Raw genomic sequence first — 20,101 nt, forward strand, 5'->3', positions numbered from 1 at the left:
AACAACTTACACTTCCTCAAAACAGGTTGTGTGTGTTCATTAGTGCCATTTAAAACTGTTGGCATACCAAGCACACCAACATAGAAATAGGACAACTAGAACACCCCCCTAGTCATGCCTTGATCTACAACATCATAGAGAACCAAGGGCTCTCTGTGGTCAGGGCGTGACAGCAACATTTTAAAACTGTTGGCTGTGGAGTAAACTAATGAATACAACCCAGGTTGTAGCCTACGACTCGGCATGTTGATACCTGCCTGATGCTGAAACCTGAACGTAGCCTGAGGGGTAAACTATGATACTAGCTAGATATACTGGTTTTCTAAAGTTAGCCAGCTTCAGTTAACTTCACATTCCAGCTCAGGCCTCACCCATAAGAATATACACAACAGAAAATATATCAATGTCTTGACATGTTCTGGTTGTGAATTCAGGCTACAAGGTGAGAATCCTGCCAGGGATTATTGTAAAGTGTGTAGAGACATTAAATGTCTGGTGTAATGTTAGTATAGTGAAGTATAACACTCCTAACAGTCTACTTCTACTGAGACAGGTTGGTGTCAGTTTAATCATACAACATGGAGCTGACTGGACGTGGTCAAGTCAAATTCAATATATCAACATTCAATATTTTATAGTTCTACATTTAACATTTCATGTGATAATGCAATTGTATCATAGTTCCACTATAGTGTAGTGGTCCTCTACATTTCATATGATAATGTAATTGTACCATAGTTCCACTATAGTGTAGTGATGCTCTACATTTCATATGATAATGTAATTGTATCATAGTTCCTCTACATTTCATATGATAATGTAATTATATCATAGTTCCTCTACATTTCATATGATAATGTAATTATATCATAGTTCCTCTACATTTCATATGATAATGTAATTGTATCATAGTTCCTCTACATTTCATATGATAATGTAATTGTATCATAGTTCCTCTACATTTCATATGATAATGTAATTGTATCATAGTTCCTCTACATTTCATATGATAATGTAATTGTATCATAGTTCCTCTATAGTGTAGTGATGGTGCTGAATTAGGTAGTCTGAGCATAGAGGTAAAGGCTATAACCACGGGAAGAAACTGTTCAGATTGGGGTCTATAACATCCAATCACAGAGGTTTACAGCAGCTGACAGTTGCAACTTCATTGCTAATAACTCAAACTTCCTTTTTCAGATAAAGACCTCATCTCTGTACAGATGTAGGATCTGAATTTGATCACCCTGTTGCAGGAAAACTAAAACTTGTAGTGTATTTGATGTTTTAAAAGGCTTCTGAAGTTTGTCATTTCCACTTTCCACTTTAAAATGTTAATTATAATCCACATAATTGTTCTGCTGTAGTAAACTGTCTCAAATTAAGATCCTACATCTGTAGCAAAACACCTGTCTTTCATGTGTTCTCCTTTGACGATTTGACATCTTTTATTTACTATTGTTTAGGCTGGTTGAATGAGTTGTCTATGAAAGCTACTTCATCTGTAAGAAAACAGACGGCTGCACCAGTGACTGTAAGTTATGTGATTTCCTCATGTGAAATTAAAAGTATGTTTGTAAATAATCACTAGTCAGAACCTCAACCTCAGTATACATTCATTATAAAAATCATCTTAATATCTGATATTGTGAGTAAACAACCTCGAGAGTGCGTCTTCCAGCCCTCTAATAAATGACATCATTCAACCCTCCCGGTTAGTAAATGTACCTCAACATGCCCCCGGAGAAGGCAGAGTAACGACACCAGCCTTTTAGCGGGGCTGACAGACTGACTACAACGCTTGCGTCGATAAATTAATTTTGTTATTAAAAATGACACTGCTCTCGCGCGCCAACCAGCGTCTAGAAGTTATATTTGTAACGCAGTTCGCGCTGCATCTCCTCATTGGTTTATAGAAGCAGGTACCCACGTGCCATCTCCTCATTGGTTTATAGAAGCAGGTACCCACGTGCCATCTCCTCATTGGTTTATAGAAGCAGGTACCCACGTGCCATCTCCTCATTGGTTTATAGAGGCAGGTACCCACGTGCCATCTCCTCATTGGTTTATAGAGGCAGGTACCCACGTGCCATCTCCTCATTTAGCAAAAAAACATAACTTCTTTAATTAAACAATAAAAGCTAATTTACAAACATATATGTGGTTGTCTCACCTAGATATCTATATATCCATTATTTAACAGGAATGTTGGTATCCTGTATATCTGGCTGTGATATGTGGTTGTCTCACCTAGATATCTATATATCCATTATTTAACAGGAATGTTGGTATCCTGTATATTAGACTGTGATATGTGGTTGTCTCACCTAGATATCTATATATCCATTATTTAACAGGAATGTTGGTATCCTGTATATTAGACTGTGATATGTGGTTGTCTCACCTAGATATCTATATATCCATTATTTAACAGGAATGTTGGTATCCTGTATATTAGACTGTGATATGTGGTTGTCTCACCTAGATATCTATATATCCATTATTTAACAGGAATGTTGGTATCCTGTATATTAGACTGTGATATGTGGTTGTCTCACCTAGATATCTATATATCCATTATTTAACAGGAATGTTGGTATCCTGTATATTAGACTGTGATATGTGGTTGTCTCACCTAGATATCTATATATCCATTATTTAACAGGAATGTTGGTATCCTGTATATTAGACTGTGATATGTGGTTGTCTCACCTAGATATCTATATATCCATTATTTAACAGGAATGTTGGTATCCTGTATATTAGACTGTGATATGTGGTTGTCTCACCTAGATATCTATATATCCATTATTTAACAGGAATGTTGGTATCCTGTATATTAGACTGTGATATGTGGTTGTCTCACCTAGATATCTATATATCCATTATTTAACAGGAATGTTGGTATCCTGTATATTAGACTGTGATATGTGGTTGTCTCACCTTGGTATCTATATATCCATTATTTAACAGGAATGTTGGTATCCTGTATATTAGACTGTGATATGTGGTTGTCTCACCTAGATATCTATATATCCATTATTTAACAGGAATGTTGGTATCCTGTATATCTGACTGTGATATGTGGTTGTCTCACCTAGATATCTATATATCCATTATTTAACAGGAATGTTGGTATCCTGTATATTAGACTGTGATATGTGGTTGTCTCACCTAGATATCTATATATCCATTATTTAACAGGAATGTTGGTATCCTGTATATTAGACTGTGATATGTGGTTGTCTCACCTAGATATCTATATATCCATTATTTAACAGGAATGTTGGTATCCTGTATATTAGACTGTGATATGTGGTTGTCTCACCTAGATATCTATATATCCATTATTTAACAGGAATGTTGGTATCCTGTATATTAGACTGTGATATGTGGTTGTCTCACCTAGATATCTATATATCCATTATTTAACAGGAATGTTGGTATCCTGTATATTAGACTGTGATATGTGGTTGTCTCACCTAGATATCTATATATCCATTATTTAACAGGAATGTTGGTATCCTGTATATTAGACTGTGATATGTGGTTGTCTCATCTAGATATCTATATATCCATTATTTATCAGGAATGTTGGTATCCTGTATATTAGACTGTGATATGTGGTTGTCTCACCTAGATATCTATATATCCATTATTTAACAGGAATGTTGGTATCCTGTATATTAGACTGTGATATGTGGTTGTCTCACCTAGATATCTATATATCCATTATTTAACAGGAATGTTGGTATCCTGTATATCTGACTGTGATATGTGGTTGTATCACCTAGATACATGTATCTATAGATAAATGCACTTACAGATGCCAAATCTAGTTCTCACAGCAGGAAAATAACAGCAAATGTGCATTTTTATATGGTTTGTAATCAAGGGACATTGTTGTTGTGGTTGATCCATTTTACATCAAATCCAGTCTGACATTTTGAAGTGAAATTACAAATGTTAGAAGCCTTTATAAAGCCTGAGTGGATTCATCATTTATTTAAACAATAAAATAACATTTCCCAACATTTCTGAAAATTGATATATAGCTTTTTGGAATGAAACTCTTCTTATGTTTCCCCATCTGAGCTCAGAGTAGATGAGAGATGTAATGTTTGTCTCTGTTGTGTTGAAGTCCAATCAAGCAGGAGAGACCAGCCTCCCCTGTTCCCAGCTGTGTGTCCATGAAGAGTGACAAGTCTATGGATCGTCCTATACTGTTTAGAGAGGGAGACTTTTCTCCTGAACAAAGGTAAGAAGAACTCATGGGTCCTGGTCAGTGAGTTAAACAACACTGTCTCTAGTCATTTCTCCTCCCATTTTCCCATTTATTATTGTTTTCATAATCCATAGCCTCATCCTTTTGTCCATTTCCATAGTCCTAAAACAATATTAAACAAACACAACATTCCCTCCGTGTGTGTGTGTGTGTGTGTGTGTGTGTGTGTGTGTGTGTGTGTGTGTGTGTGTGTGTGTGTGTGTGTGTGTGTGTGTGTGTGTGTGTGTGTGTGTGTGTGTGCGTGCACTCCTTGGATATTTTGTCCACAGAAACCAACAGGAGAGATCAGAGTCAGAGATTCTCAGTGGTCAGTCTTCCCAGAGTCATCAAACAGACCTGGCCTCCATATTCAGTGTATGTGGTCCTGTTATGTACATTTGTTTTTGTTTACCTCAAGTAAAGTTGATCTGTCAATCATTCATTAATGTGTTAATGAGAAAGCATTTATTATCTTGCTTAACTTATTTACTTGATTTATTTCAGGTGCTTGAAGATAATATTATGACATTTGTGAAGAACGAGCTGAAGATGTTCAAGAGGATTCTTAGTCCAGAACTCCCAGAAGGCTTTGAGAGTCAGAAGCAGGATAAGGAAGTGGTGGATGCTGAAGATGAGAAGCAGGAGAGCAGTGCCAGAGAGGGGGCTCTGAAGATCACACTGCACATCCTGAGGAAAATGAACCAGAAGGAGCTTGCTGACACACTGGAGAAATGTAAGATCTGTCTGCCTCATGTTGAAGTATGTTTTATAACATTTAAAAGCTGTAGCTAAAGTACAGCTAAAGTAGCTGTGTAACTCAATGATATTGTAGCAGCCTTAACACAACACCTAGTGACCTCATCAAGTAGCAGCAGGGATGTGTTGTGGTGATTCATTTAGAGAGAGAACATTAATAATACCATCAATAATACCAATAATAATATAATCAGTCACACCAGTCTGTAATGCATTATGAAAACATTTACACATTTATACAGTCAGTTACGAGAACAAATTATTATAATTTACAACTTATAACAGTCCTACAATACTGTAGGTATTAAAACAGACGTAATATTAATATCCTCTGTGTTATTTCTAGATTCAGATGAGCTCGCTGTGATTTGCCAACGTGAACTCAAATCTAATCTAAAGAAGAAGTTTCAATGTGTATTTGAGGGGATCGCTAAACAAGGAAACCCAACACTTCTCAATAAGATCTACACAGAGCTCTACATCACAGAGGGTGGAACAGGAGAGGTCAATAATGAACATGAGCTGAGACAGATTGAGACAACAACCAGGAAACAAGCAAGACCAGAGACTCCAATCAAATGTAACGACATCTTCAAACCCTTAACTGGACAAGACAAACCTATCAGAACTGTGCTGACAAAGGGAGTCACTGGCATTGGAAAAACAGTCTCTATGCAGAAGTTCATTCTGGACTGGGCTGAAGGAAAAGCAAATCAGGATGTCCAATTTGTATTTTTATTCCCTTTTCGGGAGCTGAATTTGATGGAAGGGGACAAACACACTTTCATTGAACTTCTTAATCACTTCTCAATGGAAACCAAACAGTCAGGAATCTCCAACTACAACAAGTACAAAGTTCTGTTAATCTTTGATGGTCTGGATGAGTGCCGACTGCCCCTAGACTTCCAGAAGAACAAGATCTGTTGTGACGTCACAGAGTCAACCTCAGTGGATGTTCTGCTGACAAATCTCATCAGGGGAAATCTGCTTCCCTCTGCTCTCCTCTGGATAACTACCCGACCAGCAGCAGCCAATACGATCCCTTCAGGGTGTGTTGACCAGGTGACAGAGGTACGAGGGTTCAATGACCCACAGAAGGAGGAGTACTTCAGGAAGAGATTCAGTGATGAGGACCTGGCCAGCAGAATCATCTCACACATAAAGACATCAAGGAGCCTCCACATCATGTGCCACATTCCAGTCTTCTGTTGGATTTCTGCAATAGTCCTTGAACACATGCTGAAACATAAGAGAGAAGAGATGCCCAAGACTCTGACTGAGATGTACACACACCTTGTGGTGTTTCATACCAAACAGAAGAATGAAAAGTATCTTGGGAAAGAAGAGACAGATCCACACTGGAATAAAGAGAGCATTCTGTCATTGGGAAAACTGGCTTTTCAACAGCTTGTGAATGGCAATCTGATTTTCTATGAAGAAGACCTGAAAGAGGCTGGCATTGATGTTAATGAAGCCTCAGTGTACTCAGGATTGTGCACACAGCTCTTTAAAGAGGAACGTGGGCTGTACCAGGACAAGGTGTTCTGCTTTGTTCATCTGAGCATTCAGGAGTTTCTGGCTGCTGTATATGTGTTTCTCTCATTCATCAACAACAATGAGAATCTAATGGACAAACTGCAATCAACGTCCAGGAACTTTTCTGTGAGGATCAAACAAAGGCGTAAAGTTACTTTCTACAAGAGTGCTGTGGATAAAGCCTTACAAAGTGAGACGGGAAACCTGGACCTTTTCCTCCGCTTCCTTCTGGGCCTCTCACTGGAGTCCAATCAGAAGCACTTACGAGGTCTACTGACAAAGACAAGAAGCAGCTCACAGAGCCATGAAGAAACAGTCGAGTACATCAAGGAGAAGATCAGGAAGAATCCCTCTCCAGAGAGGAGCATCAATCTGTTCCACTGTCTGAATGAACTGAATGACCATTCTCTAGTGGAGGAGATCCAAAGATACCTGAGATCAGGAAGTCTCTCAAAACCCAACCTCTCACCTGCACAGTGGTCAGCTCTGGTCTTTGTGTTGCTGACTTCAGAAAAGGAGCTGGATGTGTTTGACCTGAAGAAATACTCCAGATCAGAGGAAGGTCTTCTGAGGCTGCTGCCAGTGGTCAAAGCCTCCAGAGCTGCTCTGTGAGTAAATAAAATGACATTTAAGAACTAATCATCAGGAAGAAATATTCAGTTTAGAGAAAAATATGTATTATAATATGTATATAATATTATATTGAAAAACATATTGAATAAATTCATTGATTTTCACATTAGTATAACAATATGACCATACAATTCTAGGAAACGGAAGATGAATCTATATGTTGTTTGGGAAAATAAACCAAATGCATCTACCATTGTCCTTCTACACTACTGGTGTTAAATGAACAGTGTATTTGTGAAGTCATGATGATCTCTTTTTCAGCCTGTCAGGCTGTGGAGTCACAGAGGAAGGCTGTGCTTCTCTGGTCTCAGCTCTGAAGTCAAACCCCTCACACCTGAGAGAGCTGGATCTGAGTAACAATGACCTGAAGGATTCAGGAGTGAAGCTGCTCTCTGATGGACTGGGGAATCCCCACTGTAAACTGGAGACTCTGAGGTCAGTATTATCAGATATGAAAGCACTTTATGTATGTAGTTCTCCCATTTGAAAAAGTCGTAATTATTCGGTTATATTCACTTATAGTGTACTAAAGTAGTCATACGTTTAGTATTTGGTCCCATATTCCATGCCTGCAGTGATTACATCAAGCTTGTGATTCTACTAACTTGTTGAATTAATTTGCAGTTTGTCTTGGTTGTGTTTGGGATGTTTTTCCTAATAGAAACTGAATGGTGAATAATGTCCTGTCATTTTGGAGTCACTTCACTTGTATTGTCAGTAAGAATAGAAGATGTTTCTGAACACTTCTACATTCATGTGGATGCTACCATAATTATGAATTAATCGTGAATGATGATGAATGAGAAAGTTAGAGGTACAAACATCATACCCCCTCTGGTATTGGTAATGGTGAGAGGTTAGCATGTTTTGTTGTAGTCTCTGTTATTGGTCATGGTGAGAGGTTAGCATGTTTTGTTGTAGCCTATGTTATTGGTAATGGTGAGAGGTTAGCATGTTTTGTTGTAGCCTCTGTTATTGGTAATGGTGAGAGGTTAGCATGTTTTGTTGTAGTCTCTGTTATTGGTAATGGTGAGAGGTTAGCATGTTTTGTTGTAGTCTCTGTTATTGGTAATGGTGAGAGGTTAGTATGTTTTGTTGTAGTCTCTTATTGGTAATGGTGAGAGGTTAGTATGTTTTGTTGTAGTCTCTGTTATTGGTAATGGTGAGAGGTTAGCATGTTTTGTTGTAGTCTCTGTTATTGGTAATGGAGAGAGGTTAGCATGTTTTGTTGTAGCCTCTGTTATTGGTAATGGTGAGAGGTTAGCATGTTTTGTTGTAGCCTCTGTTATTGGTAATGGTGAGAGGTTAGCATGTTTTGTTGTAGTCTCTGTTATTGGTAATGGTGAGAGGTTAGCATGTTTTGTTGTAGCCTCTGTTATTGGTAATGGTGAGATGTTAGCATGTTGTGTTGTAGCCTCTGTTATTGGTATTGGTGAGATGTTAGCATGTTTTGTTGTAGTCTCTGTTATTGGTAATGGTGAGAGGTTAGCATGTTTTGTTGTAGCCTCTGTTATTGGTAATGGTGAGAGGTTAGTATGTTTTGTTGTAGTCTCTGTTATTGGTAATGGTGAGAGGTTAGCATGTTTTGTTGTAGCCTCTGTTATTGGTAATGGTGAGAGGTTAGCATGTTTTGTTGTAGCCTCTGTTATTGGTAATGGTGAGAGGTTAGTATGTTTTGTTGTAGCCTCTGTTATTGGTAATGGTGAGAGGTTAACATGTTTTGTTGTAGCCTCTGTTATTGGTAATGGTGAGAGGTTAGTATGTTTTGTTGTAGCCTCTGTTATTGGTAATGGTGAGAGGTTAGCATGTTTTGTTGTAGCCTCTTTAACTTTCTCACTCATTATTATTCATGATTCATTCATGATCTTTCTCAGTCAAGGCGTCACAGGCTTGATGTCTCATTGTGTTCGAGGAATATGGGACCAGATAAACTTTTGTCTAATCACTTTAAGTGTCAGAATAGTTATGACTTCTTCAAAAGGGGGGACTAGATACATTAAATTAATTTAATTTTTCTAAACGTTGAAACAGAAATGTATTAAAATACCCTCAAATAAAAGGTGACATTATATACTGTCACCTCATATGAAACATTTGATCTGAAATCCAAAATGCTGGAGTATAGAGACACATTTATTTACAGTACCTCTGTTATTGGTAATGGTGCAGGCTGTCTGGTCAACCCCAACACATTATTTGTGCACAGGTTACAGTGTAAGCAGGGAAAGCTAAGTGAAATATTTTAATATAACCTGTCTGTCATTGTATTTCTTCTGTGTTTCAGACTCACTGTCTGTAAACTCACAGACACATCCTGTAAAGTGTTGGCCTCAGTTCTCAGTTCAAACCCCTCACACCTGAGAGAGCTGGATCTGAGTAACAATGACCTGAAGGATTCAGGAGTGAAGCTGCTCTCTGCTGGACTGGGGGATCCCCACTGTAAACTGGAGACTCTGAGGTCAGTATTCCTGTAGTTGGTCAACAAGTGATAACTGTTCACCAGATCCACATGTGTTTACCAGACACACATAGTCCACACCATATGTGTTTGGACAGTGAAGCTCACAGTTTTACATTTGGTGCTCTGCTCCAGCATTTTGGATTTGAGATAGAATGTTTCAAATTGGGAGACAGTACAGAATGTCACCTTTTATTTAAAGGTATTTTCATACATATATATTTTACTGTTTATAAATGAAAGCACTTTATGTATCTAGTTCTCCCATTTGAAAAAGTGATAATATTTTGGATGTGTTTGAGGTCAGTATAATATATATTGTGGACTGTATACTCAATACAATCTAAATCTGATACCTCACTGTCTAAATAGATATGGTGTGGACTGTATACTCAATACAATCTAAATCTGATACCTCACTGTCTAAATAGATATGGTGTGGACTGTATACTCAATATAATCTAAATCTGATTCCTGACTGTCTGTCTTCTGACTGATACTGCTTTTTAAACTGGTCTGGTCAGTCTACTATAATATTTGTACTATACATGTTTCTATCTGCAGGCAATACTTTGATCATTTGTTATTTTTTATGATGATACACTATTTTATGAATAGATATGGAAGGTTTCAGGACACTGATATATATATCTGAATATGTTGAAAACATTTACTGCCACTATTTTCCCCACCAAAGAATATCAGTGTGATTTTAATATGATTTGACTCTTTGCAGGCTGTCAGGCTGTCTAGTCACAGAGGAAGGCTGTGCTTCTCTGGTCTCAGCTCTGGAGTCAAACCCCTCACACCTGAGAGAGCTGGATCTGAGTAGCAATGGCCTGAAGGATTCAGGAGTGAAGCTGCTCTCTGCTGGACTGGGGAATCCCCACTGTAAACTGGAGACTCTGAGGTCAGTATTCCTGTAGTTGGTCAACAAGTGATAACTGTTCACCAGATCCACATGTGTTTACCAGACACACAGTTTTACATTTGGTGCTATGCTCCAGCATTTTGGATATGAGATGTTTCTTATTTGGCAACAGTACAGAATGTCACCTTTTATTTAAGGGTATTCATACATACATGTTTTACTGTTTAGAAATGTATCGTGAATGACGAATAACAAAGTTATAGAGGCACAAAGATCAGATTTCTTTTTAACCTCCCCTGTTATTGGTAATGGTGAGAGGTTAGCATGTTTTGTTGTAGCCTCTGTTATTGGTAATGGTGAGAGGTTAGCATGTTTTGTTGTAGCCTCTGTTATTGGTAATGGTGAGAGATTAGCATGTTTTGTTGTAGCCTCTGTTATTGGTAATCGTGAGAGGTTAGTATGTTTTTTTGTAGCCTCTGTTATTGGTAATGGTGAGAGGTTAGTATGTTTTGTTGTAGCCTCTGTTATTGGTAATAGTGAGAGGTTAGTATGTTTTGTTGTAGCCTCTGTTATTGGTAATGGTGAGAGGTTAGCATGTTTTGTTGTAGCCTCTGTTATTGGTAATGGTGAGAGGTTAGTATGTTTTGTTGTAGCCTCTGTTATTGGTAATGGTGAGAGGTTAGTATGTTTTGTTGTAGTCTCTGTTATTGGTAATGGTGAGAGGTTAGCATGTTTTGTTGTAGCCTCTGTTATTGGTAATCGTGAGAGGTTAGTATGTTTTTTTGTAGCCTCTGTTATTGGTAATGGTGAGAGGTTAGTATGTTTTGTTGTAGCCTCTGTTATTGGTAATAGTGAGAGGTTAGTATGTTTTGTTGTAGCCTCTGTTATTGGTAATGGTGAGAGGTTAGCATGTTTTGTTGTAGCCTCTGTTATTGGTAATGGTGAGAGGTTAGTATGTTTTGTTGTAGCCTCTGTTATTGGTAATGGTGAGAGGTTAGTATGTTTTGTTGTATCCTCTGTTGTTGGTAATGGTGAGAGGTTAGCATGTTTTGTTGTAGTCTCTGTTATTGGTAATGGTGAGAGGTTAGCATGTTTTGTTGTAGTCTCTGTTATTGGTAATGGTGAGAGGTTAGCATGTTTTGTTGTAGTCTCTGTTATTGGTAATGGTGAGAGGTTAGCATGTTTTGTTGTAGCCTCTGTTATTGGTAATGGTGAGAGGTTAGCATGTTTTGTTGTAGTCTCTGTTATTGGTAATGGTGAGAGGTTAGCATGTTTTGTTGTAGTCTCTGTTATTGGTAATGGTGAGAGGTTAGAATGTTTATTTTTACATTTTTACAATTGTTTTCATTTTTAATCGTGAAACAGAGATGTATTAAAATATCCTCAAATAAAAGGGGACATTATATACTGTCAACTCGTTTGAAACATTTGATCTGAAATCCAAAATGCTGTGTTTGTGTGTCCAGTGTGTGTGTGTGTCCAGTGTGTGTGTGTGTCCAGTGTGTGTGTGTGTCCAGTGTGTGTCCAGTGTGTGTGTGTCCAGTGTGTGTCCAGTGTGTGTGTGTCCTGTGTGTGAGTGTGAGTTCAGTGTGTGGGTCCAATGTGTGTGCTCAATGACACACACTCTGGACACACACACAGGACACGCACACTGGACACTCACACACAGGACACTCACACACAGGACACACACACACTGGACACACTGGACAAACACAAACTGGATACACACACACTGGACACACACACACTGGACACACACTGGAAACACACACACACACAGGACACACACACTGGACAAACAAAAAGACACACACACACACCGGACACACTGGACACACACACACACACTGGACAAACAAACACACACACACACACACTGGACACACACACACTGGACACACACACACTGAACACACATACAAGCATTGGACACACACTGGACACACACTGGACACACACACACTGGATACACACACACAGACACACACTGGACTCACACACAGTGGATACACACACACACAGACACACACTGGACACACACACTGGACACACTGGACTCACGCAGACACACACTGGATACACACACACACTGGACACACACTGGACACACACACACACACACACACACTGGACACACACACACACACACTGAACTCACACACACACACACACACACACACAAACACACACTGGATACACACACACTGGACACACACACACACTGGAAACACACACACACACACACAGTACACACAAACACACACACACACACACACATACAAGCATTGGACACACACTGGATACACACTGGACACACACACACTGGACACACATGCACAGACACACACTGGACACACACACACTGGACACACACTGGACTCACACACAATGGACTCACACACTGGACACACACACTGGACACACACACACTGGATACACACACACACACAGACACACACTGGATACACACACACACTGGATACACACACACACTGGACACACACACACACTGGATACATACACACACAGACACACACTGGACACACACTCACACACTGGACACACACACACACACAGGACTTACACACACGCTGGACTCACAAACATACACACACACACACACACACACAGACAAACATTCGCTTGGTGTGTGTGTGTGTGTGTGTGTGTGTGTGAGTACAGGTGTGTCCCTCAATGACTGTCTGTTCTTCTGCTTACCGCTACAGTGTGGAACATGGTGGAGAGAACAGAATGAAACCTGGGCTTAGAAAATGTGAGTGTTGACTGCTGTGAAGAATATGACTAAGAATAAGTCTTAATTCAAGTTAAGTCAAAGTCAAAGACCACCATCATTACTTACTTGGTCATATTAAATATCAGCTGTAGTTCTACAGAAGCAGAAATCAGGGAGTTGCTTTGACAATGTTTGTGTGTGTGTAATTAATGGGAATAAGTGTGTTTTATATTACCATACAGTATAACATATGATCATTCAACAAGTCTCAAGTTACCTTAACTTCTCCTTTTGATACCTAGAAACATCTACATTTACATTTACATTTAAGTCATTTAGCAGACGCTCTTATCCAGAGCGACTTACAAATTGGTGCATTCACCTTATGACCTCCAGTGGAACAGTAGTGCATCTAAATCTTTTCAGGGGAGGGGGTGAGAGGGATTACTTTATCTATCCTAGGTATTCCTTAAAAGAGGTGGGGTTTCAGGTGTCTCCGGAAGGTGGTGATTGACTCCGCTGTCCTGGCGTCGTGAGGAGTTTGTTCCACCATTGGGGGCCAGAGCAGCGAACAGTTTTGACTGGGCTGAGCGGGAACTGTACTTCCTCAGTGGTAGGGAGGCGAGCAGGCCAGAGGTGGATGAACGCAGTGCCCTTGTTTGGAGTGTAGGGCCTGATCAGAGCCTGGAGGTACTGAGGTGCCGTTCCCCTCACAGCTCCAGGCAAGCACCATGGTCTTGTAGCGGATGCGAGCTTCAACTGGAAGCCAGTGGAGGGAGCGGAGGAGCGGGGTGACGTGAGAGAACTTGGGAAGGTTGAACACCAGACGGGCTGCGGCGTTCTGGATGAGTTGTAGGGGTTTAATGGCACAGGCAGGGAGCCCAGCCAACAGCGAGTTGCAGTAATCCAGACGGGAGATGACAAGTGCCTGGATTAGGACCTGCGCCGCTTCCTGTGTGAGGCAGGGTCGTACTCTGCGGATGTTGTAGAGCATGAACCTACAGGAACGGGCCACCGCCTTGATGTTAGTTGAGAACGACAGGGTGTTGTCCAGGATCACGCCAAGGTTCTTAGCGCTCTGGGAGGAGGACACAATGGAGTTGTCAACCGTGATGGCGAGATCATGGAGCGGGCAGTCCTTCCCCGGGAGGAAGAGCAGCTCCGTCTTGCCGAGGTTCAGCTTGAGGTGGTGATCCGTCATCCACACGGATATGTCTGCCAGACATGCAGAGATGCGATTAGCCACCTGGTCATCAGAAGGGGGAAAGAGAAGATTAATTGTGTGTCGTCTGCATAGCAATGATAGGAGAGACCATGTGAGGTTATGACAGAGCCAAGTGACTTGGTGTATAGCGAGAATAGAGAGGGCCTAGAACAGAGCCCTGGGGACACCAGTGGTGAGCACGTGGTGTGGAGACGGGGATTCTCGCCACGCCACCTGGTAGGAGCGACCTGTCAGGTAGGACGCAATCCAAGCGTGGGGCGCCGGAGATGCCCAACTCGGAGAGGGTGGAGAGGAGGATCTGATGGTTCACAGTATCGAAGGCAGCCGATAGGTCTAGAAGGATGAGAGCAGAGGAGAGAGAGTTAGCTTTAGCAGTGCGGAGCGCCTCCGTGATACAGAGAAGAGCAGTCTCCAGTTGAATGACTAGTCTTGAAACCTGACTGATTTGGATCAAGAAGGTCATTCTGAGAGAGATAGCGGGAGAGCTGACCAAGGACGGCACGTTCAAGAGTTTTGGAGAGAAAAGAAAGAAGGGATACTGGTCTGTAGTTGTTGACATCGGAGGGATCGAGTGTAGGTTTTTTCAGAAGGGGTGCAACTCTCGCTCTCTTGAAGACGGAAGGGACGTAGCCAGCGGTCAGGGATGAGTTGATGAGCGAGGTGAGGTAAGGGAGGAGGTCTCCGGAAATGGTCTGGAGAAGAGAGGAGGGGATAGGGTCAAGCGGGCAGGTTGTGGGCGGCCGGCCGTCACAAGACGCGAGATTTCATCTGGAGAGAGAGGGGAGAAAGAGGTCAGAGCACAGGGTAGGGCAGTGTGAGCAGAACCAGCGGTGTCGTTTGACTTAGCAAACGAGGATCGGATGTCGTCGACCTTCTTTTCAAAATGGTTGACGAAGTCATCTGCAGAGAGGGAGGAGGGGGGAGGAGGGAGGATTCAGGAGGGAGGAGAAGGTTGCAAAGAGCTTCCTAGGGTTAGAGGCAGATGTTTGGAATTTAGAGTGGTAGAAAGTGGCTTTAGCAGCAGAGAGAGAAGAGGAAAATGTAGAGAGGAGGGAGTGAAAGGATGTCAGGTCCGCAGGAGGCGAGTTTTCCTCCATTTCCGCTCGGCTGCCCGGAGCCCTGTTCTGTGAGCTCGCAATGAGTCGTCGAGCCACGGAGCGGGAGGGGAGGACCGAGCCGGCCTGGAGGATAGGGGACATAGAGAGAGTCAAAGGATGCAGAAAGGGAGGAGAGGAGGGTTGAGGAGGCAGAATCAGGAGATAGGTTGGAGAAGGTTTGAGCAGAGGGAAGAGATGATAGGATGGAAGAGGAGAGAGTAGCGGGGGAGAGAGAGCGAAGGTTGGGACGGCGCGATACCATCCGAGTAGGGGCAGTGTGGGAAGTGTTGGATGAGAGCGAGAGGGAAAAGGATACAAGGTAGTGGTCGGAGACTTGGAGGGGAGTTAACGAGGTTAGTGGAAGAACAGCATCTAGTAAAGATGAGGTCGTATTTCCTGCCTTGTGAGTAGGGGGAAGGTGAGAGGGTGAGGTCAAAGAGGAGAGGAGTGGAAAGAAGGAGGCAGAGAGGAATGAGTCAAAGGTAGGCGTGGGGAGGTTAAAGTCGCCCAGAACTGTGAGAGGTGAGCCGTCCTCAGGAAAGGAGCTTATCAAGGCATCAAGCTCATTGATGAACTCTCCGAGGAACCTGGAGGGCGATAAATGATAAGGATGTTAAGCTTGAAAGGGCTGGTAACTGTGACAGCATGGAATTCAAAGGAGGCGATAGACAGATGGGTAAGGGGAGAAAGAGAATGACCACTTGGGAGAGATGAGGATCCGGTGCCACCACCCCGCTGACCAGAAGCTCTCGGGGTGTGCGAGAACACGTGGGCAGACGAAGAGAGAGCAGTAGGAGTAGCAGTGTTGTCTGTGGTGATCCATGTTTCCGTCAGTGCCAAGAAGTCGAGGGACTGGAGGGAGACATAGGCGGAGATGAACTCTGCCTTGTTGGCCGCAGATCGGCAGTTCCAGAGGCTACCGGAGACCTGGAACTCCACGTGGGTCGTGCGCTGGGACCACCAGATTAGGGTGGCCGCGACCCACGCGGTGTGGAGCGTTTGTATGGTCTGTGCAGAGAGGAGAGAACAGGGATAGACAGACACATAGTTGACAGGCTACACAAGAGGCTACGCTAATGCAAAGGAGATTGGAATGACAAGTGGACTACACGTCACGAGTGTTCAGAGAGTTAAGCTTACGTAGCAAGAATCTTATTGACTAAAATGATTAAAATGATACAGTACTGCTGAAGTAGGCTAGCTGGCAGAGGCTGCGTTGTTGACTAAGTAGGCTAGTTGGCATTGGCTGCGTTGTTGACACTACACTAATCAAGTCGTTCCGTTGAGTGTAATAGTTTCTACTGTGCTGCTATTCGGGGCTAGCTGGCTAGCTAGCAGTGTTGATTACGTTACGTTGCGTTAAAAGAACGACAATAGCTGGCTAACTAACCTAGGAAATCGCTCTAGACTACACAATTATCTTTGATACAAAGACGGCTGTGTAGCTAGCTATGTAGCTAGCTACGATCAAACAAATCAAGCCGTTGTACTGTAATGAAATGAAATGAAAAATGTGATACTACCTGTGGAGCGAAGCGAAATGCGACCGCATTGTTGAGTGCAGAAGTTCTGTTCGGTAGACGTTGGCTAGCTGTTGGCTAGCTAGCAGAGTCTCCTATGTTAAGGACGACATAAAACTACACACTCTAAACTACACAATTATCTTGGGTACGAAGACAGCAAAGACAACTATGTAGCTAGCTAACACTACACTAATCAAGTCGTTCAGTTGAGTGTAATAGTTGTGCTGCTAATCGGTAGACGGTGGACTAGCTAACGGTGGACGTTAGCTAGCTGGCTAGCTGCAGGGCAGTGTAGACTGCGTTAGGACGACGAAATACGATAATTACGCAATTATCTATGATACAAAGACGGCTGTGTAGCTAGCTAAGAAGAAATTGATAAGATTAGACAAATCAAACCGTTGTACTATAATGAAATGTAATGAAATGTAATGAAATGTAATACTACCTGCGGACCGAGTGCAGATGCGACCGCTCGCTCCAACCCGGAAGTACTCGACATTAAATGAATTAGTGAAAAGTGAGTTAACATTCTAATGTGAATGATGATGATTTCTAATATTGTGTCTGGTTTCATCCATCAGATGTCTGTGATCTCACACTGGACCCAAACACAGTAAACAGACTCCTCTCTCTGTCTGAGGGGAACAGAAAGGTGACATGGAGGAGAGAGGAGCAGCCGTATCCTGATCACCCAGAGAGATTTGAGGACTGGGGACAGGTGCTGTGTAGAGAGGGTCTGACTGGGTGCTGTTACTGGGAGGTAGAGTGGAGGGGAGGGGCTGTTATAGGAGTGACATATAAAGGAATCAGCAGGAGAGGAGGGGTTGAGGACTGTTGTCTTGGACACAATGACAAGTCCTGGAGTCTGCTCTGCTCTGTCAACAGTTACATTGCCTGGCACAATAAGAATCCCACTACCATAGACGTCCCCTCCTCCAGCTCCCACAGAGTAGGAGTGTATCTGGACTGGCCAGCCGGCACTCTGTCCTTCTATAGAGCCTCCTCTGACACACTGACCCACCTGATCACATTCACCTCCACATTCACTGAGCCCCTCTATCCAGGGTTTAGGGTTCATTATTAGTCCAACTCAGTGTCTCTCTGTCAGTGATACACACACACACACACACACACACAAATAGACACACACACACACGCACACAAATAGACACACACACACACGCACACAAATAGACACACACACACACGCACACAAATAGACACACACACACAAACACACTGGACACACACACACACTGAACACACACACACACACTGAACACACACACACACACTGGACACACACACATTGAACACACACACACACACACACACACACACTGGACAAACACACACACTGGACACACACACATTGAACACACACACACAAACACACTGGACACACACACACACTGAACACACACACACACACTGGACACACACACATTGAACACACACTGCACACACTGGACACACACACACACTGGACACACACACACACTGACACACACACTGAACACACACTGGACAAACAAAAACACACACACACACACACACACTGGACACACACACTGGACACACACACACTGGACAAACAAAAAAACACACACACACACACACACTGACACACACACTGGACACAAATACACACTGGACACACTGGACACACACACACTGGACAAACAAACACACACACACACACACACACACACACACACACACACACACACACTGGACACACACACTGGACACACACACACTGGACACACACACACACACACACACTGGACACACACACACACTGGACACACACACTGGACACACACACACTGGACACACACACACTGACACACACACACACACACACACTGGACAAACAAAAACACACACACACTGGACACACTGGACACACACACTGGACACACACACACTGGACAAACAAACACACACACACACACACACATACACACACACACACACACACTGGACACACACACACACTGGACACACACACACACAGGACACACACACTGGACAAACACACACTGAACACACACACACTGGACAAACACACACACACACACACACACACACTGGACACACAGACACACACACTGGACACACACACACTGAACACACACACACACACACTGGACAAACACACACACACACTGGACACACACACACACTGACACACACACTGAACACACACTGGACAAACAAAACACACACACACACACACACACACACTGGACACACTGGACACACACACACTGGACAAACAAACACACACACACACACTGGACACACACACTGGACATACACACACACTGACACACACACTGGACACACACACTGGACACACACACACTGGACAAACAAACACACACACACACACACACTGGACACACACACACTGGACACACACACACACTGACACACACACTGGACACACACACTGGACACACACACACACACACACACTGGACAAACAAAACACACACACTGGACACACACACACTGGACAAACAAACACACACACACACACATACACACACACACACACACTGGACACACACACACACACACTGGACAAACAAAAAGACACACACACACACTGGACACACACACTGGACAAACAAAAAGACACACACACACACCGGACACACTGGACACACACACACACACTGGACAAACAAACACACACACACACACACTGGACACACACACACTGAACACACACACACACTGGACAAACAAAAAGACCCACACACACACTGGACACACACACACACTGACACACACACACACACACACACACACTGGACAAACAAAAACACACACACACACACACTGGACAAACAATAACACGCACACACACCGGACACATTGGACACACACACTGGACACACACACACTGGACAAACAAACACACACACATACACACACACACACACACTGGACACACACACACACTGGACACACACACACTGGACAC

The 20,101-nt window shown here is 42.6% G+C and overlaps 1 protein-coding gene across 2 annotated transcripts; it reads left to right on the plus strand.

Annotated features, from left to right (window-relative positions):
- Positions 1-1,252: 1,252 nt before the first annotated feature.
- LOC135566975 (NLR family CARD domain-containing protein 3-like) lies at positions 1,253-19,772 on the plus strand. 2 transcript variants are annotated; one of them, XM_065014518.1, is made up of 10 exons: positions 1,253-1,534; positions 4,142-4,258; positions 4,555-4,639; positions 4,769-4,997; positions 5,367-7,164; positions 7,451-7,624; positions 9,474-9,647; positions 10,384-10,557; positions 13,248-13,294; positions 17,685-19,772. In XM_065014518.1, exons 2-10 carry the CDS (start codon positions 4,191-4,193, stop codon positions 18,185-18,187), a joined length of 3,252 nt encoding a protein of 1,083 aa, XP_064870590.1. In that variant the 5' UTR covers positions 1,253-1,534; positions 4,142-4,190; the 3' UTR covers positions 18,188-19,772. The 2 variants fall into 2 exon arrangements, with proteins under 2 accessions (XP_064870590.1, XP_064870591.1); XM_065014519.1 differs by lacking the exon at positions 1,253-1,534 and having other exon boundaries at positions 3,707-4,258.
- Positions 19,773-20,101: the final 329 nt, after the last annotated feature.

The sequence above is a fragment of the Oncorhynchus nerka genome, unplaced genomic scaffold (assembly GCF_034236695.1).
Source record: "Oncorhynchus nerka isolate Pitt River unplaced genomic scaffold, Oner_Uvic_2.0 unplaced_scaffold_2815, whole genome shotgun sequence".
Classification (NCBI taxonomy): Eukaryota; Metazoa; Chordata; class Actinopteri; order Salmoniformes; family Salmonidae; genus Oncorhynchus; species Oncorhynchus nerka.